At 36.5% G+C, this 26,621-nt stretch overlaps 1 protein-coding gene across 2 annotated transcripts in view; it reads left to right on the forward strand.

The window, feature by feature from the left end:
* The window catches only part of arfgef1 (ADP-ribosylation factor guanine nucleotide-exchange factor 1 (brefeldin A-inhibited)), a 178,134-nt gene that overhangs the window by 66,678 nt on the left and 84,835 nt on the right, over positions 1–26,621 (forward strand). Inside the window, exons 5-11 of one of the 2 annotated variants that reach the window (XM_069921321.1) lie at positions 7,539–7,718; positions 11,278–11,551; positions 15,281–15,391; positions 16,984–17,091; positions 18,049–18,236; positions 23,513–23,646; positions 26,252–26,486. In XM_069921321.1, coding sequence (XP_069777422.1) covers positions 7,539–7,718; positions 11,278–11,551; positions 15,281–15,391; positions 16,984–17,091; positions 18,049–18,236; positions 23,513–23,646; positions 26,252–26,486 — 1,230 coding nt within the window. The remainder of the gene's footprint in view (positions 1–7,538; positions 7,719–11,277; positions 11,552–15,280; positions 15,392–16,983; positions 17,092–18,048; positions 18,237–23,512; positions 23,647–26,251; positions 26,487–26,621) is intronic. The other variant, XM_069921322.1, reaches the window with a different exon arrangement.

A 26,621-nucleotide genomic window follows, 5' to 3' on the forward strand; every position in this document is an offset into this window, starting at 1 on the left:
CCATAGGACTCTGTAGGGCTACAGAAACTGTAAAAACACAGGAAAAAGAGCTGTTCAGTGAAACTAGCTGCAAAGTTGATGCAATGAGCAAGAACGGACATAAACCGCACGCCAAAGTGGAAAGAGAGGCAAGGCCAGCGAACAAAAGTGAAAAGGACAATTGTTACAAGATGAAATGAGCAACCACAAAGAAGGCATATCACACAGGGGTAAAGATGAACAATTACTTTAACAAAAAAATCACCTTCAAACTTTAATTCAAAAATCCCCCCTTTATAACAATGCCCACTGGTTACTATGCTAATTTCTACAACAGTGTAAAACTAATAAATTCCCCAGCCTAAATATAACATATGTAATTAAAGTCTAAGTTATATTTCCAACCAGCCCACAGAAAAACTTAGACACAAGAGTCACAAAACTTTGATCTAAACTGAAGCAAAGATCATAAACAAAATTGAATTTGTTTGGTAAACTGAAGCCAAAAGATCTTTGGGAGAGAGAGAAAAAACAAAATTCGAAGTTGTCTTGTTGTGTTGCTTGCAGAGAGAGGAACAACTGGCTTGGTCCGGATCCTTCTGGCTGCCTTCAGAATGTTCACCCCTTTTTGAAAATCCCAACATTCTAAACTGTCTTCCAGACAATGACTCATGTTTTGGGCCGCCTTGCACTCCACAGCACATCCAGTGGTAGTTTATTGTCCAAGTCCAGAAATTTTTAGATCATTTTCTGCACATGCTCAGTCCATCTCCCACTCTCACAGCAGTCCACCTAAGGCGAACTGTCACTTTTTAACATAAAACCACACAACACATAGGTCAATACACAACAAAGAACTCTGTCACACAATCGAAAGCCATGTCATCGATACGGTACACCACACCTACCAAACAAGTCTCCAGCGTATAGTAAAACATGCTATATGTGCAACAAAAGCAACCATTATGCCTGTTGCTGTAGGAACCAAGTGCAACAAAGCAAGGATCCTGCAGAAGATGAAAGGGAGATAAAGGAATTGTATGTAGATGTTGTGACTGAAAACAACAAAGGAAACAGAGACTGGATATTGAGATTAAAAGTGAATGACATTTCAGTTAAATTGGATACTGGAGCACAAATTAATGTAATATCAGAGACTGGTTTTAAGAAGATTAGTCCGAGACCAAAGATGTATGGAACAAAAGTGAAGGTGACAGGATATTCAGGTACCAATTAACCAGTGCAAGGAGAATGCATGGTCAAAGTGAAACACAAGGACAAAGAGTACATGCTAGCATTCATCATGTTACCAAAGGATGTACAGGCCATACTAGGTTTAACAACCTGTTTTAAAAAAATACTGAACCTAGTGAAAAGAGTCCTCATTGTGGAAAGTGAAGGAGAGACATTCTATGATGAACTCATGAATGAGTACAATGACCTATTTCAAGGTCTAGGCTGCCTTCAAGGAGAACACACGATTAGAGTGGATAAACGTGTGCCACTGATAATACATCCATGCAGAAAAGTTCCATTTACGCTTCAAAAGCATTCATGCAGGAAACACATCTAACTGAAGTGGAACACAAGAAATTAAGGAGAGACTGGGTAGGGCACGTAACGGCAGCATCATATAATTCAAAAGCCAGAGGAGTAGCTATATTAATCAATAAAAATGTACCAATCAAAATAGAGGAGGAAATAATATATCCAGCAGGGAGATATGTAATGATAAAATGTCAGGTATATTCAGAATTTTGGAATTTGTTCAATGTATATGCACCTAATGAAGAGGATCAAAAAATTATGCAAGATATCTTTTTGAAGATTGCAGGTACGCAGGTACGCAGGGGACTTTAACTTTAATTTGGACTCAAAGATGGATAAAACTGGAAAAAAGACGAGCAGAAAGAACAAAGTAACCAAATTTATGGTTAAATCGATGCAGGAAAGGCAACTTTTGGACATATGGAGGAGACAACACCCAAAGGAGAAGGAATACTCGTATTATTCGAGTAGACGTAAAACATACTCAAGGATAAACTTATTCCTGTTGTCAGCCCACATCCAAGGGAGTGTTAGAAAAACGGAATATAAAGCTCGATTGTTATCGGATCACTCACCCCTGTTATTAGCAATAGAGCTGGAGGACATCCCACCGAGAATGTACAGATGGAGATTAAACTCCATGCTACTTAAAAGAATTAATTGAGCGCCAAATTAAAATGTACTTTGAAATAAATATGGAATCAGTGAAAGATAAATTTATACTATGGGATGCAATGAAAGCTTTCATCAGAGGGCAGATAATAAGTTATGTAACTAAGATGAAGAAGGACATAATTCTGGAAATAGAACAGCTGGAAAGGGAAATAGTAAGTACAGAAAAATAATTAGCAATAAGGGAAGATACAACAAAAAGAAGAGAATTCGTGGACAGAAAAATAAAATATGAAACACTACAAACATACAAGGTGGAGAAGAACATAATGAAGACAAAACAGAAGTATTATGAGCTAGGAGAAAAAATGCACAAACTACTAGCTTGGTAGCTTAAGACAGAACAAACTAAAAGAACGGTATTGGCATCAAGGAAAAAGGACAAACAAATTACATGTAACCCAACGGAGATCAATGAAAACTTCAAGGAATTCTACGAGCAATTATATCGAACTGAGAATGAAGGGAAAGAAGACAAAATAGATGAGTTTCTAGCTAAAATTGAACTACTGAAATTGCAAAAAGAGGAGCAAAACAAATTAATAAAATCATTTGAAATAGAGGAAATACAGGATATATTAAAAAAAACCTACCGAACAATAAAACGCCGGGAGAGGACGGACTCCCAATAGAATTCTATAAAACATTTAAAGAGTTATTAATTCCTCCTCTCCTGGAAGTAATGAATCAGATAGAAGAAACACAAAATTTGCCAGATTCATGCAAGACAGCAATAATTACAGTAATACTAAAGATGGGGAAGGATCCACTAACACCAGCATCGTATAGACCAATATCTCTACTCAACACAGATTATAAGATAATAGCTAAACTATTAGTAGATTGGCCGACTGTGTACCAAAAATAGTAAAACTAAATCAAACTGGATTTATGAAGAAAAGACGAATAACGGAGAATATCTGTAAGTTCATTAACTTAATCCATGCAGTACAAGTAAATAAGACACCAACAGTGGCAGTTGCCTTAGATGCTGAGAAAGCCTTAGACGGAGTAGAATGGAATTATTTATTCAAAGTACTACAGAGGTTCAACCTACCGGAGAAATATATTAATTGGATTAAAGCTTTATATAATGGACCATTGGCGAAGGTGACAGTAAATGGATATATATCAAACCAATTTAAATTAAGCAGGTCAACTAGGCAGGGATGTCCACTATCTCCCTCACTGTTCGCTTTAGCTATAAAACCATTGGCAGTACTGATAAGAACAGAAAATAAAATAAGAGGGATAAAAATAAAAGAGAAGGAATATAAAATCAGTCTATTTGCAGATGACATCATAGTATACTTAACAGAACCAGAATTATCAATAAAAGAATTACATAAGAAATTGAAGAAATATAGAGAAGTATCGGGGTACAAGATCAACGCAAATAAAAGTGAAGTGATGACAATGAATAATGTGGATTTCACAAAGTTTAAGAAAGAATCACCATTTAAATGGCAAACACAAGCAATCCGATACTTAGGTATTCAACTAGACAATAATCTAGGCCATCTATACAAATTAAATTATCATCCATTAATGAAGAAATTGCAAGATGACTTAGAACACTGGAAAGATTTATCACTAACACTGATAGGAGGGGTAAATTGCATTAAAATGAATATCATCCCAAGGATACAATACCTATTTCACTCGTTGCCAATTCACCTAACAGAGAAATTCTTCAAGGAGCTAAAGAAAATAATAAGGAAATTCTTAAGGAGGGGGGGGGGGGAAACCGAGGATAGCGCTAGATAAATTAACAGAATGGTACAAACAAGGGGGCTTACAGCTACCAAACTTTAAGAATTATTATAGAGCAGCACAATTAAGATACCTATCAGATTTTTATCAAACAAGGAAAAAAACCAGATTGGACCAGATTAGAGCTAGATAAAATAGGGGAGAAGATACCTGAACATATACTATATAAGTGGGATGAAAAGCTGGTGCAACATAGGAATTCACCAGTACTGCACCATCTGCTCGACATTTGGAAAAAGATTCACGTAGAAAGGAAAAAAAACAAATTATAAACTACTAAAATTAATATTGGCGCAAAATCAACTAATCCCTTTCACAATAGATAACCTTTCCTTTAGAAAATGGGAGAGAAAAGGGATCAAAAGAATAGAAAATTGTTTTTCGGGAAATAAATTATTATCTTTTGAACAAATGAAGTACAAATATGGTATAACTCACGGTACAATGCTTGCATACCACCAACTGAAAACCTACTTGAAGGACAAATTGGGAAGCAGGCTGAGATTACCAGAAGGAAACAGTTTTGAATATGTGATTACAGACACAATGATAATTAAAAGATTTATAACAAACAAGTACATCAAAGTGCAAGAGAAAGAGAACGATGAAATAAGCTGTTAACCCAAACAAAAGTGGGAACAAGATCTAAACGTAAAGATAAAGAATGAAACATGGGAAAAGCTATGCTCCGGAACTATGAGAAATACAATAAACATGAGGTTAAGCATGATACAATATAATTGGTTACACAGGCTATACACCATGCCCCAAAAGTTAAATAAATGAGACCCAACAGTATCAGATAGATATTTTTGCTGTAAGAAGGAAACTGGAACATCAGTACATGCAATTTGGGCATGTGAGAAAGTGGTATCTGGCCCTTTTACAGTATGGAAATCCCAGGCAATGTGGAAAGTTAAAATCACCTTACCATCACAACTTTGTTTCCTGCAGCTGTTTGCTATCTCCCTGCAGATTTGCTCCTCCAATTCTTGCTGACTATTAGGTGGTCTACCTATTAATATGGTCATATGGTGACCCACTTACCAACATACAAATTGGCTCCAAAAATGGCAGATGTGCTGTGGAAAATTGACCTGCATCCAACACAGGTTTTTATCTGGGCTGATGACATCACTGATGATGTCACTTCCTGTCCATGTGACAGAAATAGCGATGTATATTAGCTCAACATGCAAGCCTGAAAGTGTCAGTCTTGCACTAAATTTCACAGTGTGGACATTGACTTCCCCGTGTATACATCAACGCGACAACGTGTACAATGATTCCACAACATGTACACCAACGTCTATGGTTGCTCAGTATAGAATTCTTCGCTGCAGTCGAACCTTACCCATTCCTCCATTCCACTGATATAGTCTCAGTGGACGAGCCCTCTAATCTGCCCTGTCTGAATACAGCAGTGATATTTTTCCTGTCTAGCTCAACCATTTCTCCCCCTTTCATCCCTCCTACCCTATTGTCTCTGACGCAACAGAACAAATTTGCAAAATTAACACAAAAACAATTGTTGGTGTACTGCAAGATTAGGATTTGATGAAGTTGAAGAATTTGCCAACAAGATGCTAGAATGAATTACAATAGTCTTCATCGTGGCTGACATTTAACATTTGAGGAAACTTGAGAAATCAAGTACAAACTCACTAAAATGGTAAAAAGTACCATGGATACAGGAATACAGCAAAAGGCTAATAAGTTTAGAAGACCTGATAGTTTCCTCCCCAGAGCTTGAATACAAGTAGATAACAATTTTGCAGATTCTTTAATCATAATGCTTCAAACTTTTCTTGATTCCAATCAATATTTTGCTTCTCTTCTGAGATGGAGGCAGTGGTTCTGAATTCAGCCTAAAAGATACAAAGAAGCACATATACATTTTAGAAAGCTTAAATCAAACAGGACCCTGTAGGAATATATTGTAGGAAATAGCTTAAGCAGAGCATTGGGAAGCCCAAAAGGGGCCATGAAATATCTGGCAATCAGAATTAAAGAAAATGCAAAGGTATTTTATATGTATTAAAATCAAGAGGATTGCTGTGGACAAAGAAGGTAATATATTCTTGGAATCTGAGGAATTGGGCAAGGTACTGAATGAGTGATTCACTAAGGAGAAAGACAAGGAAGGATAGTGATCAGGAAGGATAGTGAAAGGGAGCATAGTGTTGATGTTAATGTTTTCAGGCATTTTGAGGTCAAGAAGGAAATAGCGCTGGGATTTTTGAAGCATATTTAGGGTGAATAAGTATCCAGGGTCTGATAGGATTTCTCCCTGGTAATTAAAAGAGGCAAGTGAGGAGATGGCTTGAACCTTGACAAGATCCTTACATCCTCACTAACAACAGGTAAGGTCCGAAAAGATTGGAGAGTAGCCAATATTTCTTTGTTTGAAAAGGGAAATGGGGATAATCTAGGAAATTATAGACTGGTAGAAAAGCAGTTGCTGAGGATATTTATAAACAAGATTTGTGCACATTTAGAAGGGCATGGTTCTTATTATTGTCAGTCAGCATACCTTTGTGCGGAGCAAGTCATGCCTTCCAAATTCAATTGATTTTTTTGTATTTGTGTCAAATGTGGTTGATAGGGTGGGGCACAGGATTTTGTCTGCATGGACTTCAATGATCAAGATTTTAAAAAAATAGAATTGAATGACAAATGAGTTTGTTATAATTTCTGGTAATTAAACATGTATGAATGGCTGACTCTCATGTCAAATAACAGTTTAGGTCTTTTGCCATTTAAAAAAAAATCTACATATTGAAGCCATTACTGAAATTTACCCTTATAGAATTCACAAATCACTACTTGGAACTTTGAGATATAGAATACCATTTGCTTTCATTGAATTTATTTAGGGGGAAATATATAATGAAATCAAAAGTTTTTTTTCCCCATTTCTCATTTGTTGACCTGAATGCAGATGACCATCTCTCTCTGTAACTCTGGATTTTTGTACTTTTATATTCTGTTTAGTACTATGAATGACATGTCTGCTGGTCAGCTCGCAAAACAACCTATATTGCTGAAATTTCAATATATGTGACAATGATCTTAAACAATGCTGCTTAGTGTTACAGAAAATTTGATGGCTGTTTCTTGGAATGCAATCAATATCTTGCCAATGGTCTTATGTTATCCTCCACAAAAAATCACCAATTTTTTACACATTTTTCTGACAGCAATTTGAAAAGGATGATCCACCAATTTAATATCAGCGATTGAAACAGCTGTGCAGTTAACACCTGCCTTAGGTTGTTGCACATATTTAAAGTGGATATTATTTTCAAATTAAAATCTATGACTGAAAACTATTTATAGTTTCAATTATTATTGTAAATTCATGATAATATTGTAGGCATGTGAGTGAGAAACTAACCCCTTACTAAAGCTAGGGCATGATGGGTTAAGCAGCTGCCATTTTTTAATTCTTGTATGTAAATTACCTTGTATCTTTCTACCTTGTGACTCTAAAGCAGTTATTAAATGTCTATTATTCAAATAAATCTCTGCTTAAGCATTTCAAATCTCTCCACTTCTCTTTTCAGGCGTTATTAACAGCTGTGACATCTCAGCACATAGAAATACATGAAGGAACTGTGTTGCAGGCTGTGAGAACATGCTACAATATCTACCTGGCCAGTAAAAGTTTAATAAACCAAACCACAGCCAAAGCAACTCTGACACAGATGTTGAATGTTATATTCGCACGAATGGAAAACCAAGCAGTGAGTATCAAATTTTCAATGGTAGTGTTAACCTAAAAAGTGAAATATTTTCTGAATAGCAAAATAAATTATTACTTGGAGCATCTTGGAGAACATGTGCAAGAAAATCTTTTGTTGTGTATGTAACTTGCTTATTTTCACATTCATTATTTTATTTCTGTGATTCTTGGCCTATAGAAAAAATACAGTTGGTTTTGATAGCTGAAACATGCTGAGCTATGTACTATTGTGGTATCATTAATGATTGATAAGTTTTAAATAGATACTGCATTTGTTTCTTTATTCCTGATTTATATTAATAATAATATTACATGTTATTCTAGTGAGAGCATATTAAATAGAAGCAAAGGTGGCCACATACCTTCCATTAAGATTATGACAAATCCAGCACCTTAAATACATTTTTTTCTATCCATCTCAATCTTGGGATGGGGGTGGGGATGAGATGGTGGAATTCAGTGAATAGCTTTCTCAAGTAGAGAGCCCATTGCCTAAATAAATGTCTTCTCTCAATGCTAAGTGATTTATCCCTTGTGCCATTACTTCCTCCCCGAGATTGAAACAGAAATAGTGAGAGGAAACAACTCTCAGTGTCATCCTGTCAATTTATCTCAGAATCTTGGATGATCAACTTGTTCCTTGAATGTAAGCTAATTGCTACTCGTCGATCAACCATTGGCCCTTCCCATTCCAGTAATCTATCTAAACATTATGGCCATAAAGAAAACTAAAATTTTGCACTCTAAGTACGATCATGCCAAAGGTTTGTGTTACCTCAGATAAAGATCTTGCCTTTGTATATCAATCCCCTTGCAATAAAGCCCAGCATAATTACTTGACTTCCTAATTGTTTGCTGTAAGTCCATATCTTTTTCATTTTTTATTTACTGTCTTATCAATGTTCTTTCTATTTCAAACACACGTTCCCACAGGATAATCATTTGGCTATCTTACATGCACTGGCACGAGTAACAGATGTTAATCTGAATATGAAAAGTTAGCTTCTGCATTTGCTACCCTTTAAACTATGGTCTATGTGTACCATAATGTTAGCTCTAAGTCTGTCCTTATTTAGTTTTACTAATTTATTAAGTGAAATTTCTAAATTAAGGAATACTCAATCCAATGATTTCTTCTTAATAAAAAGTACTGATTTATTCCTTAAATTATTCCCCAAATTTCTCAATTATTTTATTATTAATTACCTTGATTTTTTTAATGCTTTTCCTTCAGTTCCACAATATTGTTTCATGCAGGGAAAACATGAAGACAGATGAACAGGGAAGACAGGGAAGACATCTTCAATGTCTGAACATTTATTTTTATTTCCCTGTCAGAGTCTGTGGCACCCACATTTCTTTTTGCAGCATTTTGCTCAGAAGCTCTTGTTATGCACTTCATAATATTTCTTGCTAATTTGCTTTTATTCTATATTCCTCAATCAATTTTATTTTGGGAATGACACTCATTGCTCCTTCCTGAAATTCTTTTATTTCTTAGGCTTTCTATTGCTAGTGGTGTATGCATTTTACTAACTACAGATAATTTCAAAGAGCATGTTGAAGTAGGTCATCTGGCCTGCTGAGCCCAATCTCCCTTCCCACAATCTTGGAGTGAAGGAGATTTTTTTTTTTGTCCCATTTTCCTCCCCATTCTTGAACAGAATTTTAGGGTATATCCTCTTCCTGGACAATTTGTCATATAAACATTTTTAAAGATTTCTGTTCGGTGGTGGGGGGAGGGTAATAATCAACATAGTAATTATAGAATTAACCTTCACAGACTGGATCTTCAATTTATTAATCTCAATAGCGAAATCCCATCCTATCACCACCGGGCAGTCTAAATTATACTGAAGAATTATTCATTTATCTTTTGTGAATATTTTCACTTTCTTTCTTCAATCAACACTTGCAAAATCTCTTCATGGATGTTGTATACATCTAACAAAAGTTGATCTTCATGCCCTTCCTTTTCCAAAATAAAAACATCTGCAATTGTATTCATACTTTGGAATTCTGTTACTTTGCAAAAGGGAAGGGAAAAGAGCAATGTCAAATGTGAAATTACACTGCAAGGAAAACATTTGAGATATGTACATTATGACATTTAAGAAGTTTAAATTTGTTTCATGTAATAAAAAATGGTAGAAAGCTGCATGGCTTGCTTGCCTACATTGGGTGGGCATTAAGTATAAAAGTAAGGAAATTGTGTTGCAGCTTGATAAAACTTGGGTGAGACCATATTTGGTGTATTTGTGCTATTCTGATAGCCCCATTACAAGATGGATGTGGAGGTTTTGGAAAGGGTGTAGAAGAGATTTACCAGGATGTTGCCTAGATTAAAGGGTAAGATCCATGAGGAGAGGTTGGACACACTTGGGTTGTTTTCTCTGGAGTGAAAGCCCTCAATGATTCAGATAGACAATTCTTACTGACTTCTACAAAGGACTAAGGATCGATGCTTGTTGCACTACAGAGACTATGATGTTAGGGGTAAGAAGAGGAGTCATTGCTTAAGATGCTCTGGTACATGAATGCTGAGAAGCATGTGGTCCCATTTTGTTTTATTTGGGATCTTTTAGGTGTTGAGATAGAAGTGCCACTTCATTTGGAGAGCAATGTTGCCTCTCCACAACATCCCTCTTCAGGCTTTCCATGTCTCTGTCATAATCCCATATTTCTGTAGTTATGTTCTGTCTCACGAGGTCCATTTTCTAAACACATCCAGCACTTCCTGCTTCCTTGATCCTATTTGAATTAAACTAATTATCCAACCTTCCCTCCATTGATTTTGTAAGTGATTCCACCACTCTGGGTGCTGTTCTTCTCTTCCAAGCTATTATCACTGTTTAATATTCCCTGCTTGATAATTGCATTACCCTCAGATCTCCAAATTAATTTCAAGAGGAATACAATAAAAGAGAAGGGATGTGATGTTAAAGCTTTATAAGGCATGGGTGAGACGTTACTTGGCGTATTGTGAGCAGTTTTGGGTTCCTCATTTAAGAAGGGATGTGCTGACGTCAGAGAGAGTTCAGAGGGTGTTCATAAGGTTGATTCTGGGAATAAAATGGTTATATCAGGAGTGTTTGATGGCTCTTGGCCTGTAGTCATTGGCATTTAGGAGAATGAGAGGGGGATGTTGAAAGGCATGGATGTTAAAAGGTTGTTTCCCATGGTGGGCGAATCATAGCAAGAGGGCACAACTTCAGGATTAAAGGGTGTCCACTTGTAGTATTTGCTCTCACAGACGATTGTGGAGGCCAAGTCGTTGATGTTTTTGAGGCAGAGATTGATAGGTTCTTGATTAGCTAGGGCATCAATGGTTATAGGGAGAAGGCTGGGCAGTGGGGTTGGGTGGGAAAATCGATTTTGATCAGCTTATGATTGAATGGTGGGGCTGACTCGATGGGCTATTTCTGCTCCCATGGTATCATCTTTCCCCATCTTTCCCACAATTCTTCTGTTTGACCCAGTAAATTAACTAATGCATTGAGTTCTTCAAGAAGGAAGTTTTGGTTCCATTTTCATCTGAAACCATGTCTTTGTGCATTCAGCTGCAGGAAGTAAAACAAATGGAAAAGGAGAGACTTCGGCAACAACATCATCTTCAGCAGCCCTCTATGAATCAATTTGAACCTGAATCCCCACAAATGAATCGACTTGAGGAGCAGCCTGTTCTCGAGCTGGCTCAAGAACCTGTGATGGAATCAGAACACATCAATGAGGTTGACCAACCAATTCAAGAAGATACAGAGCCAGAAAATGGAACTGATATGTGTCATGCAGAAAATGAACAAACAGAAGTTGACCAAGCCACTGCTGCTAAAAGTAAATAAGTTTGCTCATAAACTTGTGTATAGTTTTTTTGCACTTTAAAAGGGTAATGCTTTAAAATAAAGTTATTGATTATTGTTGCTTCCTATGTAATGTACTTTGAAATTGATGAACTATATGGTAGGTGGAGGAGCAGTTATTATTGAAGAAATGGGGAGGATGCAGAAGGACTTGGATTAGGAGAATGGACAGAGAAATGGCCAGATGAAATACAATTCATAATGTGTACAGTCATGCACTTGGTAGAAGAAATAAATGGGCAGACTATTTTCTAAATGGGGAGAAAATTGAAAATTCCCAATTGCAAAGGGACGAAGGAGTCCTTGAGCAGGTTAGACTGAAGGTAAGCTTGCAGGTTGAATCTGTGGTGAAGAAGGCAATGCTGGCATTCATTTCAAGAGGAATAGAATGTCAGATGAGGGATGTGATGTTGAGCCTTTGTCAGGCACCAGTGAGACCTCACTTGGAGTAATATGAGCAGTTTTGGGCTCCTCATTTAAGAAAGGTTGTGCTGATATTCAGGTTCAGAGGAGGTTCACAAGGATGATTCCAGGAATGAGAGGGTTTTCAAACGAGTAAAGTTTAACTGCTCTTGGCCTGTATTTGTTGGAATTTAGGAGAATGAAAGCAGGGGCGGCGGGGGGTGGGGGGGTGGGGGGGAGGAGGGGGCGAGGGGGGGTGGGGGGGAGGGATCTCATTGAAACATTTTGAATATTGAAAGGCATGGACAAATCACGTATAGAAAGGTTGTTTCCCATGGTGGAGAAATCTAGGACAAGAGGGCAAAACTTAAGGATGGAAGGGTGTCCACATAGAACAGAGATGTGGAGAAATTTATTTAGCCAGAGGGTGGTGAATCTGTGAAATTTGTTGCTGCAGGCAGTTGTGGAAGTCAGGTCATTGGGTGTATTTAAGGCAGAGATTCTTAATTCTGCAGGCATCAAAGGTTAAAGGGAGAAGGACAAGGAGTGGGGGTGAGTGGGAAAATAAATGGCGGGACAGACTTGATGTTTTGAATAGCCTATTTCTGTTCCTGTGCCTTATGGTTTATTTTTAAACTTCCTTCTACAGTATTCTAATATTCCCCTTTCAGGAATTCAGACCTGTGCAGTACATGATATTGCCCAGCTGCTGTTTTACCAACAGGTCTTTTCCTTCATTTGTCAGTAAGCCAAGGCAAACATTTGAGTATTTTTTTCATTCCAAACAATTGGATGAAGGTGACTCCATGCATTATGTTGTTGGAAATGCTCCCTCTTGATGCAGGGTAAGAGGGTCCAGCTAATGAAATGAAAAATCACATAAATTGTTTGTTTTCATTGGGAGTAGAGGGCATCAGCACAGATGTGCACTTGAAGCCCTATCTATTATGATGAGGCAAAAATTACAATTGCAACAAAAAAGGCTCTCCTTGAAGCTCTGCTGCCAAAAATGTTGCCTCTTGAACAAGCTGTTGGTAAAAATTGGGAGAATATTCTGGGAAGCATGGGAAGCAAGGTGAGAGATGTAATCAATTTTGTTTTGGGTTTGTGCTCAGTTATTCATAATTTTCTGAGGTGGACATCAAGAAGTTGAAGGGAAGAGTCTGAGATAGACTATGCAAGAGAGAGCAGGGTTAACTAGGTGCCAAAGTTCTGTAGGAGTTGAGGAAGTAGCAGCAATGCATTTATCTATTTATTGAATATAATTGAGTTAGGGAGTAAGATTGAAACAGGTTCTGTTCCATGCATCTTTTGGTTTTTTTTTAAAAAGCATAACAACTCCTTAGGTTTGAAAGAAAGGAGTGGAGCTAAAAAAATGTTGAACAAAGTGATGACTAGTCAGACAAAGCAGGTGGCTGCTGAGCCGAATTGATTTTGCCTCTGTTCAAGGTAGAAGTATAAGGTACTCTCACCATCCTGGTGTTAGACAGATTTGAAGAGATGGGCCATCTCTTAGCTTGTGTCCAGGAAACTTGGAAGTGTTAAGCAATAAGTTCACTGAAGTGGTAATGTACAGGAGAGTCCTACTTGCAGATCTTGGGCAGGAAGTAAAAGCAAAAATTGATGGTTTGGAGATTGAGGCTATAAGTTGTAGAGGGAAGATGTCCTGACGAAATGAGGACATTGATTTTATGAGGACTGTGTTCTATTATTCTCTGGTGGGGCTATGGTCCATGGGATGGTATGGGGAAGAGTTATGAGAGATGCTTTCAGTTTTTTTTCAAGATTAAAGTTAGATCACCAAAGTAGACCTTGGTCAGCACAATATTGCAAGTTTGCTTGGGGAGATTGGATGGGGGTGCAGCGTATTGAATATTTCAAGGTGGTGTTTCATTACAACCATGTCTGCTGGCCATGAAATGTTGAATTACTTTTCCAAAAATTGTTGAATAGAAACATTTTGTTCATGTTGATGGCCCCACACATCTGAACACTGTCTCAGAATTTTGCAGGGAAGGATGATCATCAGTTTAATTTGTACATTCTATAATTTTTAAAAATAAATTTAGACATGTAACAGGCCATTTTGGCCCATGTGTCCGTGACACCCAATTTACACCCAATTAACCTACAACCCCAAAATGTTTCGAATGGTGGGAGGAAACCTGAGCCCCCAAGGAAAACCAATGCATACAGACAGCATGGGATTCGAACCCCAGTCCCAGTCATTGGCGTAAAGGCATTGCACTAACTGCTATGTTAACTGTGTCACCCCAGTTCTCTTGATACTTAAACTTTGGAATGATGTCCATCTTTTTCTATGATTGAATATATACTCACTTTTAACATAAAATTATGTAAACATAGTTATGAAAGTAACACATCAAGTTTGGATTGAAACATGATGATCTAAATATGAAAAAAAAATGGAGAAGATATTAATGTCCATGTAATTGAGAAGCAAATACAACAGCAATTCCTGGCATTATTTGTGCCTGATCAATAAGAAGTCAGGAATTTGTTGTCTAGCTTTTATTCACTTGGCTCTTCCATATATTTGTGTACACTAATTCTAAATGCAACAGGTAAAAAGGGCTTATCCATTAAAGTGTGTTTTTAAGGTGACAATTACTTCGAATCAATGTCTGAAGATTCAAATTAACATCATACAATGATTTACTCATATGTTTTGAACATTAATACATCAATATTTTTTGTCATTTCAGCCCATCTGTCTTTTCCTCTTTCTGTTTTGTTTTATGTACATAATTTTAGATTAAATATTCTAACTGGTCAGACTCTGTACAAAGTTTCTTCAATTTAATTCGCATGGATCCCCAGTTGCCATGGAGAATTTTTCTGCTGATTTGTCTCCTGATAGTCTGAAGTTCCACGCCATAGCCCAGTAAACATATAATGGACAGCTGTAGGTGTTACAAATAGAATACAATGTTCACTGCTGACCAAAAATTTGAATTTTTATTCATAGAAATGGGAATGGGAATAAAAAGTCCAATGTTTAACAGAGAAACAAACTTGTGCCTGAATGCAAATACTTCAATAGAATTGTTATAAATCGAGGAGTAGGCACCACAATTACACAGATATTAGACACTTGGTTTTGACAAACCGTGGTAACTTGTAATCCATGTTACAAAAAGAATGTTCAAGTTTGGGAATATTCTCAAAGCTTCATCTCAAAGTATTTGTTGTAATTTGTTGCTTTAGTCGTACTTTTATTTTTTTAATTTAGTGGTGTCTGAGTTGTTCTGAGCATCTTTATGTTCTGTCCTTGTATAAGGTTTTGGAAAAGGGATTGCAGGCAGCAGTCATGGGGAGGGTCTTGAATTTGACGATAATGTCCATGAAATTGTACAGAGCATTCTACAAGAATTGGTGACCACAGTTGGAGGTAGTGTATTCATTTCATCTCTTAATTTATTCTCATGTTTCGTTGTACCTGAGCATGACATTTTATTGATTTTTCTTTAATGTTTCCATCTCGAATGTTTTCTCTCTTTCAGGCAGTAAAAGTTTCAATTTGGCTGTTAAAAGTTAAAGGATTGCCAGCAAATGTTAGTTTTGTATTAATTTATTTCAATTGTTTTTACACTTAAAAATTTTAATTATGGTAATGTTTTACATCTCTGGTGAGAAAAAAATTGGTGTAAGGTGATAATAATGGAATAGGCAGATTCATTCAATAAATCTAGTGTAACCATTTAAGATCCAAGACAAAGGATTTGATGTTTACTCAGAACCATCAGATGATGTTAGAATGCAGAATTCTGCAGTTTCAGCCAACTCCTGTTAGTTAATAGGTGAGAATGGGATGTCACAATGAAACTTGAAGACTTAACAGCATAAATGATTTATTATATTTTTACAATGCTCAGAGAATTCTCTACAGTGATTAAAAAAAAAACTAATGGTAAAGTATACTGAAATTATTGCTTTTGGCATGTTAATCTACTTTAATTTCTGTTGATTTTTAAGAACACTATCTCTTTCTATTATGAATGCAGTGATAATTTAATTATCTTTGAACTTGAATGACACTAACAAGGAAAGGAAAAAGATAATGGATTAAACCTGTCACAATCTCGTCTTTTTGCTTCAAATGAGTAATATGAGACCGATTATCAGAATGCTTTGAATATCCAATTTAAAAAAAAAAGGCCAATTTATAAGACTATTTAAAAATAAAATACGTTATTTAAATTTAAAGATGAAGTATTCCCTTTGCATTGCAAATGTAGCTGAATCACCCTTGCATATTAATTAAAAAGCCCAAATCAATTCCTCAGAATTTGCAGTGGAGGGACCACTTTAAAGAGAATACTTTGCAACCAATTGATTGCATTTGAAGATCTTTATCTCAGATTTTTATTTGACATTTTAAAAAAAAATCACTTTATACTGCAAGTGTTTTATTGTGTCAATGCCTGGTAATCTCCCAAGCTTCCAATAATGCATCAATCTAACAATGTGCTATAATATCTCACCTAATTGATCTTCATAGGAGATCGAGCAGAGACTGTGACCTTTGTGCTTAATTTGTTGTTCATTCTTTTGAACATGCAAGTTCTGGAGGATGAATTTATCAAAATCCAATTCAAAGCTGGAGACCAACTGCAGACATTTTTAGAGTGTACTTGTTTTATTTTCTAATTGTGAAAGTTATTAAATTTTTCATAGCATAGTTAACTGGTATGGGGCTTCAACAAGTTTGATGGAAGATAGATCATAAGCTGAAATTAAAATATTGTAACCTGTTTTAGAAGTTAATATAGCATATTTTATAAATGTGATTTTGTTAGATCAGTCTTAAATAAACACATTTTATCACAGCATCATAGGATATGTGACAATAAACGAACATTTTTGAGATCTTGAGTTAAAGGATTTCAGTCATAATTAGCCAAATAATTTTTGCTTGTTATATTTTTGATTTCCACCCCAACCTCTCCTCTCCAACCCCCACTTTCTTCCTCCCTCTTAAAGGACCTCTCCCTACAACGCATCTAGGAGGATGGGACGATGTGGGATTTGGACCACCCCACTACCATCCTCAGTGCTGCTGTGATTGGCCAGTAAAAAGTTCAATTGAAGGTGGGTGAGGCAGTGCCAGTTTTTCGTACCCCTCCTCCAAATTATATAATGAAAACAATCTGAGCCTGAAATTTGTCCACTGATTTGAGTGAAAGGCAGCAGCCCAGTGCCATTAAACCATGAATTTGGGATTGCTGTACTTCACCAATTAGGTCTCAGTTTATTCAGTCCCATATTATTGCTAGATTTATCCATTCCAAAACAATCCAAGATGGGCTGCCTCACCATGTCCTCCAAAAACTGGTGGTCATGGAAAACACTATTGCTCTTGTTGTAATATGCACCAAATCCATGTGCTTGCAAAGCTGCTATGGCTTCTAGTTAAGTAGTGCTTTGATTTTAAAATTCCTCGATTTGTTTTCAAAATGCTTCATGGTCTCATCCTTTCCTCTTCTGTGCTATCTTTTCCTGTTTAACAATTCTTAAAGGTATCTCATTTCTCCAATTTTAGCTTTTTGATCAGCCACGAATCTGGTGCTCATCCTTTCGGTACCAAAGCCATAAGTGCCTTGGTACCTCTGCCCCTCTACTTCTACTTTGCTCCTTCAAAGGGCACCTTAAAATCTCTCAATTTCATAAAAGCTTTTGGCTTTTATGTCTTTATGTGGCTAATTGTCAAATTTTATTTGGAAATACTTGCATAAAGTACTTTAAGATTTTTTTTGCTATTCTAAAGTCACAATATAATTGTGTTCTGTATGGCTGATTCATTTGGAAATTTGTCAACATCAGCAATAATGAGCATCATTTTACATTTCTATCATTAATGTGTGTTTGTCTGTTTTCAATGTTTTTTAAATGAAACCCACATCGTTATTGATTTATTATTATTTTCATTATTTATTCCTCACGTTTCAAAATTTTACTGACATGCTTTTTCTTCAAAGTGGTGTGCACATGTCATCATTTTGTAAAGCATAATTTTGTTAAGTTTTTAACTAAGACATTATCCTCCAGATTTGGAAGAGAAACAAAGTGGAATTGGTGGTTCTGAAACTACTGATGGCATCCTGGATGAGGAAACACCAGCAGTTCATGAAGTGGACAATGTTCATTCCAATGGAATTCCAGGGACACCAATCTCCACATCGTATACTCCACCTCTGCCAGATGACAGATTGTCAGTTTCATCCAGTGATACTCAGGTGATGGCAAATAAGAAATAGATTGATCTCTTTTCATAATTATTTTCAAATATTGTTATTATTAATCTTTTCATTAGGGGTAGGTTATTTATTAAAATCTGACTGGGTAACTTTATTGAGTAAATTCTATGACTTTAAATCATTAGTACTAAGGCTTTATTTAGAGTGTACATGTGAACATTTTGAATTTCATTTTTGCATTTAATTTGAAAGGTGACATTTCTTAAATTTCCTGTGTTTACACATTGCCATGAAGAAAAGGCATGAATCTTTTCAAATTTTTTGTTTGCTTTTTCAAAATAATACATTGCTGAGCATGTTAAGTTTCATGTGAGCTTGTGATTTTAAAATGTCAGTACTATAAAAAAAATTTCCATAAGATATAGAAGCAGAAGTAAGCCACTCGGGCCATTGATTCCACTCTGCCACTCTATCATGAACTGATTCATTCTCTCACTCAACCCCACTCCTCTTAACCTTTGATACCCTGACAATCTGACTATTCAGACAGCTATCAAATTATGCCGAAAATACACCTAATAAATTGGCTACCAAAGGTAGCAGCAAATTCCAGAGATTTACTACTCTCTGGCTAAAGAAATTCCTCTGCATCTCTGTTTTAAATGAGCACCCTTCAATCCTGAAATTGTGCCCTCTTGTCCTTGACTCTCCTACCATGGGATACAACTTTGCCACATCTGCTCTGTCAACATTTCAAATGCATCTATGAGGTTCCCTTCATTCTTCTGAACTCCAAAGAGTTCAGTTCATAGCCGTCAAATGTTCATCATTTGCTAATTCCTCATTCCAGGAATAATTCTTCTAAATCTTCTCTGAACTCTCCCTCATGCCACCACATCCTTCCTTAAATAAGGAGCCCAAAACTATACCCTGTACTCCAGTGAGGCCTCACCACTGCTTTCTAAAGCTTCAACATCACTTCCCTGTTATTGTATCCTATTCCTCTTGATATTATTGCCAACATTGCATTCACCTTCCTCACCACTGATGCAACCTGCAGGTCTCGAGGATTCCCAAGTCCCTTTGCATCTCTGAATTTTGATTTTTTTCCCATTCAAATAATACTGTATCATTTGATTCCTTCTACCAAAATGCATGACCATACACTTTCCCACATTGTAGTTCATTTGCCACTTTTTTGCCCATTCTCCTAATCTATATAGGTCTCTCTTCAACCTCTCTGTTTTTTCCTCACTACCTTACCCTTCACCTCCCTTTGTGTCATCTGCATCTTGCCTTAAAAAGTTATTTATTCTGCAATCCTAATCATTAACATACACTGTAAAAAGAAATGGCCCCAACACTGACAGCTGCAGTCCACCACTGGCAACCAGTAGCCAATCAGAATAGAATTCTTTTATTTCCACACTCTGTATCTTGCTGATCAGCCAATGCTTGACCCAGGTTAGTATCTGTTCTGTAATTCTATGAGCTCTCCTTTTATGAAACAGCCTCGTGTGCAGCACCTGGTCAAAGACCTTTTGAAAGTCCAAATATATACCATCCACTGCCTTTGTCTAGCCTACTTGTGATTTCCTTAAAAAAAAAATTGCAGTAGGATTGACAGGCAAGACTTTCTTTTAAGGAACCATGCTGGTCATGCACCTCCAGTTACTCAGTTACCTCATCCTTGACAATTGACTTGATAACTACTTCTATGCCATGATGTTGGACTAACAGGTCTATAATTTCCTTTCTGTCGCCTCCCTCCCTTTTTAAGCAGCGGAGCGAACTTTGGAATTTTTCAGTCCTCCAAAGCCATGCCAGAATCTTTTGATTCTTGGAAGATCATTATGGGTGCCTCCAGTAACTCTATAGCTACTTCTCTCAGAACCTGAGGGTGCTTTACATCTGATCCCAAGCACCTTCTCACTGGTGATCTTGACTGCATTCTCTTTTCCCTAACACCCTTGAAAGTTTGGAATACTGCTAATAATTTCCACAGGGAAGACTCATTCAGTTCCTCTGCCATTTCTTTGTTTCCCATTATAATTTCTCCAGTGTCATTTTCTATCTGTCCTATATCTAATATTGCCTTTTTTACTGTTAAGATACTTAAAAAAAAAAGATTTTAGTATTATTATTGATATTATTTGCTGGCCTCCTTTCAAAGTTAATTTTTCCCTTCCAAATGACCTTCTTAGTTCCCTTCTGTTTGTTTTTAAAAGCTTCCCAATCCTTTATCTTCCCACTATTTTTTTGCTTCCTTGTCTGCCCTTTCTTTTGCCTTTACTCTGCCTTTGATTTCTCTTGTCAGCCGCAGTTGTCAATTTTCCATTCAAATATTTCTTCTTGTCTGGAATAAACCTGTCCTGCACTTTCTTTATTTCTCACAGAAACTCCAGCCATTGCTGCTCTGTCACCCTCCTTGCTATTGTGATTTTCAAGTTAACTTTTGCAAGTCCTTCTCTTTTACTTCTGTAGTTCTTTTCATTCCACTGGTATACTGACGCCTCTAATTTTAGTTTCTTCCTCTCAAACTGCAGGTCAAGTTCTATCATGTTACGATCACTGCCTCCTAAAGTTTCTCTTTCCTTCAGCTCCCTTTCAACTCTGGTTCATTACAAAATATCCAATCCAAAATTGCCATTTCCCTGGCTGGCTCAGCCACAAGTCATCTCCTTGGCATTCTGCAAATTCTCTCTCTTCAAATCCAGTCCCAACCTGGTTTTCCCAATTAATTTGCACATTAAAATCCCTCATGACGACCATAATGTTGCCCTCTGTCACACCTTTTCTATTTGCTTTTCTAATTTGCTGTCTACATTCCAACTACTGTTTGGAGGTCTGCCAAAATTGTTTTTTTTTTTACCCTTGCCATTTCTTAACTAAACCCACAATGATTCTGTATCTTCTGACTCTATGTCACCCCTTTCTAATGATTTAATGTTATTCCTTACCAACAGAGCCATGCCACCCTCTCTGCTTACCTGACAATCATTTCAATAGACTGTGTATCCTTGGACATTCATCTCTCAATGGCTTCCATCCTTGAGCCACGTCTCTGATCTTGTTCCAATCTAGTTTAAGTTGCTTCAGCCAGACCTTCTTTCTGATATCAAAATACTGCAATCAATTACATTTTTCTTTGTGAGGAGGCACAGTTTGTTGAAGACTGGTGCAAAAAGTAACAACTTGAGATGTGGTTTTTAAAATAACGCAGCAAATATTGATAAAAGGATGTATATAAAAGTTCTTTGGAGAAAAAAAAACATATAGATAAACAAAGTTTGCAGATGCTAAGGTCAAGTACAATACCCAAATGTGCTGGAAAATCTTAGTAGGCTACGCAGCATCCATAGGAAGTAAAAGGTAACCAAAGTTTCAATTTGGCCAGAAACCTTGGTGACCCTCTACTTCCTATGTATGCTGCATTACCTGCTGAGTTTCCCAGCACATGTATATATTGCAAAGAGGTCACTGAGCCTGGTCATTTCCAGCATTGATATTCCACATGAGCTTCCTCTCATTTAGTTTATTCTTCCCATCCTGTCTCCGTAGTTCTCTTCTTTCTGCATTATTTGTGCATCAAACTTCCATTCATTGTTTCCAATGTCAGTACAACTCCAATTATCTGCAATGGCCAGGACTGAACCTATGGTGGATAAATGTTTTTTTGGATAACTGGTTAATTTTTAAAAACATCCCAGCAGCAACAACAAATCACTTGTAACAGTATTTAAACAAAAACATACAACAAAGGAAGGATTTTCAAGCATTAAAATAATGTTTAATTTTCACCAAAAAAATGCTGGCCGTTGCCGATCACCAACACCTGCCTGTTGGGGCCCCGCTCCTGCCTGGGAGCTTGAGGTCCCCATACCTGCCTGGGAGGCTGCTTCCTTGATGATGCCAGGACAAGGGATTCTTTCAACTGCTTGCAACTGGGAGACAGTGGGATGCAGTTTGAGAGAGAGATGGAGAGAAAAGTCAATAGAAGATAAAGAAGAAATGGAGAGAGGGGAGGGAGGAATTTTTTTTCAACCTGCAAGGTCAGTACGGTTTCAAAAAATATTTGGATAAATGAGGAGTTCTGATTTCTTTTGGATATCCTCATTTATCCGAAATTTTTAATTTTTTTCGTATAAGTGAGGATTTCAGAGAATCCAATTTTGGATAATCGGAGTTCTACTGTATATCCAAACAGAATGTTTCAATGACGCATCAATGTATTATTTTGCTGAAGAATATACACGTTTAAGAATGATGCAATTCATTTTCAAAGGTTATAATTTTGCATACTTTGATATAAATTATGAATTAACTTCAAAATCAAATTCTATAATGTTGGATAAAATACTCATATATTGCATTTATCCACTCTCAAATGTATCCAGCTGTTCGAAGAATAAAGAAATGAACAAACTCACTGTACAGGGTGAGGGAAGAGAAAGGGTGGAGTGAGAATAGCCAACATGGAAGTTTTCAGTATTATTGCTTAGTGTTTTTCCTAAGCAGACTTGAAATTCTCTGATTCATTGGTGTTCAGATAAATGCTCTAAAATCTGATAAATGAAAAGTGCCATGTCACTGCACAACTGCTTACTGGAATATGCCATATGATGTATCTTCATTATTGTCAGATAAATAATCATTCTATCAAAGCAAATATACAGCCTGAAAATGAATACATGTTTAACATTAAACAAGTCATGTTCATTTATTCAATTTTATCAACTCTAAAATTTGAAAATTTGAGTTTTTAAAATCAGTGTTTGTATTATAAAACACGAATCCTAACATTAGATTTTGGCAGCATTTTACAGAATTCAGTGATGGTTAATATTTTAGACCAGACCTTTTCTACCTATTGAGGTATCGAGGTGAATTAAACATTGCCCATTTATAGTGATTGGCTAATTGCCAGATGTTACACTATGTAGCTGCTGCTCCATAGTATTCATCGGAACTAAATGAATGGGCTATCTTGTGTTTTAACCTATATCAAATACACATTAGTTTCTTTTAATTTGTCATTGATCACATATGGAAGGAAATAATACAATGACGTACACAGGCAGAAATGCTTCAGTTTTGTCAGGACGGGATATTTACATGAAGCATTTACAATAATATTTTCCACCAGTATATCATGTAATTTGTTTAATTGATGGGCAGAATGTCTGAATGTTTTGTCCATTAGCCATCTCCCCATCTTTTCAAAATATTAAATGCCCCAATGCATTGAAGCTCTGGAGCAGAAAAGCCTTGCACAAATGGTATAACGATATGATAATTTTGCTTCATTTTTTTAGGAATGTGGAACCACCCCTGGAGGTCCTTCTAGTGCTAAGTTCTCTCATATTCTTCAGAAGGATGCCTTTCTGGTCTTCAGATCCTTGTGTAAGCTCTCAATGAAACCACTTTCTGATGGTCCTCCTGACCCCAAGTAAGTGCAGAAGAATACAAATTCCCAGTGAAAACCAAATTTGAATTGTATTTTCAACTAATTTTTAACAGTTCCATTTGCATCAAATTGTGCTTAATCAATATATTTTCTTAGTTACTGGTATTGCACTTTCGATCAGAAAGGAATGGTTTGCACAAATAGAATCAAATCTCTAAATCTGATTTAGCCTTAGCGTCGGCACCATCTTACAGTATCCATTGTGTTTGAGTCTCACCATTTAGTTCTTTTTAAATCTGAACTTTCTGATTTTTATTTAACAAACCTGTAAATACAAAATGTAAATAATCAATATAAATACTCTCCTCATTAATAACAGCACATGCCAGTACTCATTCACTTTCACTAGTACTATTCAAAGTTTTCACAAAGGCTAGAAAGATCTAAAATCTAGTAATTATCAGCAAATAGTTGCCTGACATATGGAAGCTCTACATATATCTTTCTGTTAAAATATTGTTCAGCGAACCAATGTATTCATTGTGTTGGAACAATAAAAGCAGATAGAAATAACTAGAAAAATACAGTGGCTCAGGCAAATCCTGTGAGGAGAAAAAACAATTAACTTTCAGTTCAGTGACTTTTCATCAGAATCATTCTTATTTTGTATGTATTTTTGGCAAGTAAATTGCCATAATATTTTCCAAATATATCAGTTTATTTTAATGTTGACTTCAGCAAAATTGTGGCCTCAAATCTCTTGGAGCTTTGGAAACCTGGCCCTGTGAAGACATTGGGAAGAGAGGGGGCAGTAAGATCAGTGTGGGGACTGACACAGGATTGTTGGGAGAGAGTGGGCAGTGGGATCAGTGTGGGGACTGACTCGGGACTGTGGGGAGAGAGCAGGGCAGTAGGATCAGTGTGGGGACTGACATGGGACTGTTGGGAGAGAGCGGGGCAGTGGGATCAGTGTTGGGACTGACATAGGGTTGTCGGGAGAGACTGGGGCAATGGGCTCAGTGTGGGGACCGATACAGTGCCGTCAGGAGACACTGAACATAGCCTAGCCAAAATTAAAAGTGCAGTACGGATTTGAACCGTCATAACTTCAAAAAATAGTAAGTCAGGGACTATTTGTACAAGCAATTCAACCCACAATGATGTGTCAACTTATGTAAACTTTCTCCACAACAATATAACCCTTCCTTACCTCACACCCATAACCATCTATTTTTGTTGTATTCATGTTCCTATCTAGGAGTGTCGGCTTTTGAATGTCAGCCTGCACCACCGCTCCTGTCAATGCATTATAGGCACTCACCACTTTCTGAAATCTGACATCTCCTCTAAATTTCACTCCACTTAAACAGAGGTCCTGTAGTATTTGCTATTGTTCCCTTGGGGAAAAAAGATGCTGGTTGTCCATCCTATCAAAGACTCTCATAATCTTAAAAACAGTACCTCTATTAAGTCACCTTTTATCCATTGACGCTCCAAAGAGAAAACTCTGAGGTCAACCTTGTGTCATAATGTATGTTTTCCAATCCAATCAAATCCTGGTAAATCTCTGCATCCTATCCAAAGCATCTGCTGACATCCCTGGATGCTGTGCCATTGTGTCCTTGTTAACTTCTGGATCAACTTGTTTCTTATCTTTGACTTGCTGGCTACGATTGTGTTTTTTGAAAGTTATTATGGCTTTGGTGTCATTCAAAGGTGATTAGAGTGGGGTGACTTCTCCCTTTTAGGGTATGTTTAGTCCTCTTGTTGTCAAAATGAAAAGTAGCAAGTGTTTTTTTTCTGGGTGTTAGATTTAAGGATTCACTTCATGCAATATTCTTCCATAGTCTTTGTACCAGTTCGTCTCCATGCCAATGAAGGTGGCTGCTTGTGTGATCAGGGTTTGAACCTGAACATGGCATTGTTAGACAATTCACCAGCCACTGTTGCTCTATAATTCCTAGAAGCTGGGTTTTATTTTCATATGTGGGATGAGGGAGAGAGTAAAATGCTATCCAGTCAATTACTGGAAAATGGTATGTTGTACTATAGTGGGACAAGCATATTTGAGGTTGATGGAAACACATGAATTAATATTTAAAATAAATGTAGGTATGGAGCTAAGGTAGCCAGTGCAATTAGTGTTGAAATTCTTGAATGAAGCTGCGTGAATAAAATAGTATGTGTGGAAAGAAAAACAGTTAAAGTTCCCATATATATGGGTCAAGGAGAGTCTCCAATCGATAACATCACTTGGATATAATAAACATGAATTTGATATCGTACTTTTATTTTTGCTGGCCAACATTAAAATTGAAAACTGAGAAATAACAAGTGAAAATGGTGTATAAAATCTTCAGAGGCATTTGAACATGTTTGATCATTTAACTACAACGATTGTCTTTAGAATGGAGTTTGGGTTGTATTTACTATAAATAGATCAGTAATTTTCCATATTAATTTGTTTTGTAACAAATCTCCAAACCTCAATTTAATCTTTGGAATAACATTCAAATTAGTGCTTTTTTTTAAAGAAAATTTGAATTAAAAATCTTGTTTAAGAATTATGTAAATCAATGCAAAGGGATTTCTGTTTTCATTTTGTTGCTTTTCCAAAAATTCTCTAAATTTTAGTTTTACTTTCTAGGTCTCATGAATTGAGGTCTAAGATCCTCTCATTACAACTGCTACTATCAATTTTACAAAACGCTGGACCAATCTTTCGAACAAATGAGATGTTCATCAATGCAATAAAACAATACCTTTGTGTCGCCTTGTCAAAAAATGGTGTTTCCTCTGTACCAGAAGTATTTGAATTGTCACTTTCCATCTTCCTCACTCTCTTATCAAACTTCAAGACTCATCTTAAAATGCAGATTGAGGTAAAATATTATAATCTAGAGTGCTATAATTTTAGTAATATCTTTATAGACAAAAAATTTAACTTCATTGGATTCTAGTGCCTGATGATGGAAAAATAACACAATATGTAAATATGACATAATTAAAGCAATTAC

Source organism: Narcine bancroftii, chromosome 2 (genome assembly GCF_036971445.1).
Source record: "Narcine bancroftii isolate sNarBan1 chromosome 2, sNarBan1.hap1, whole genome shotgun sequence".
In the NCBI taxonomy this organism is placed as follows: Eukaryota; Metazoa; Chordata; class Chondrichthyes; order Torpediniformes; family Narcinidae; genus Narcine; species Narcine bancroftii.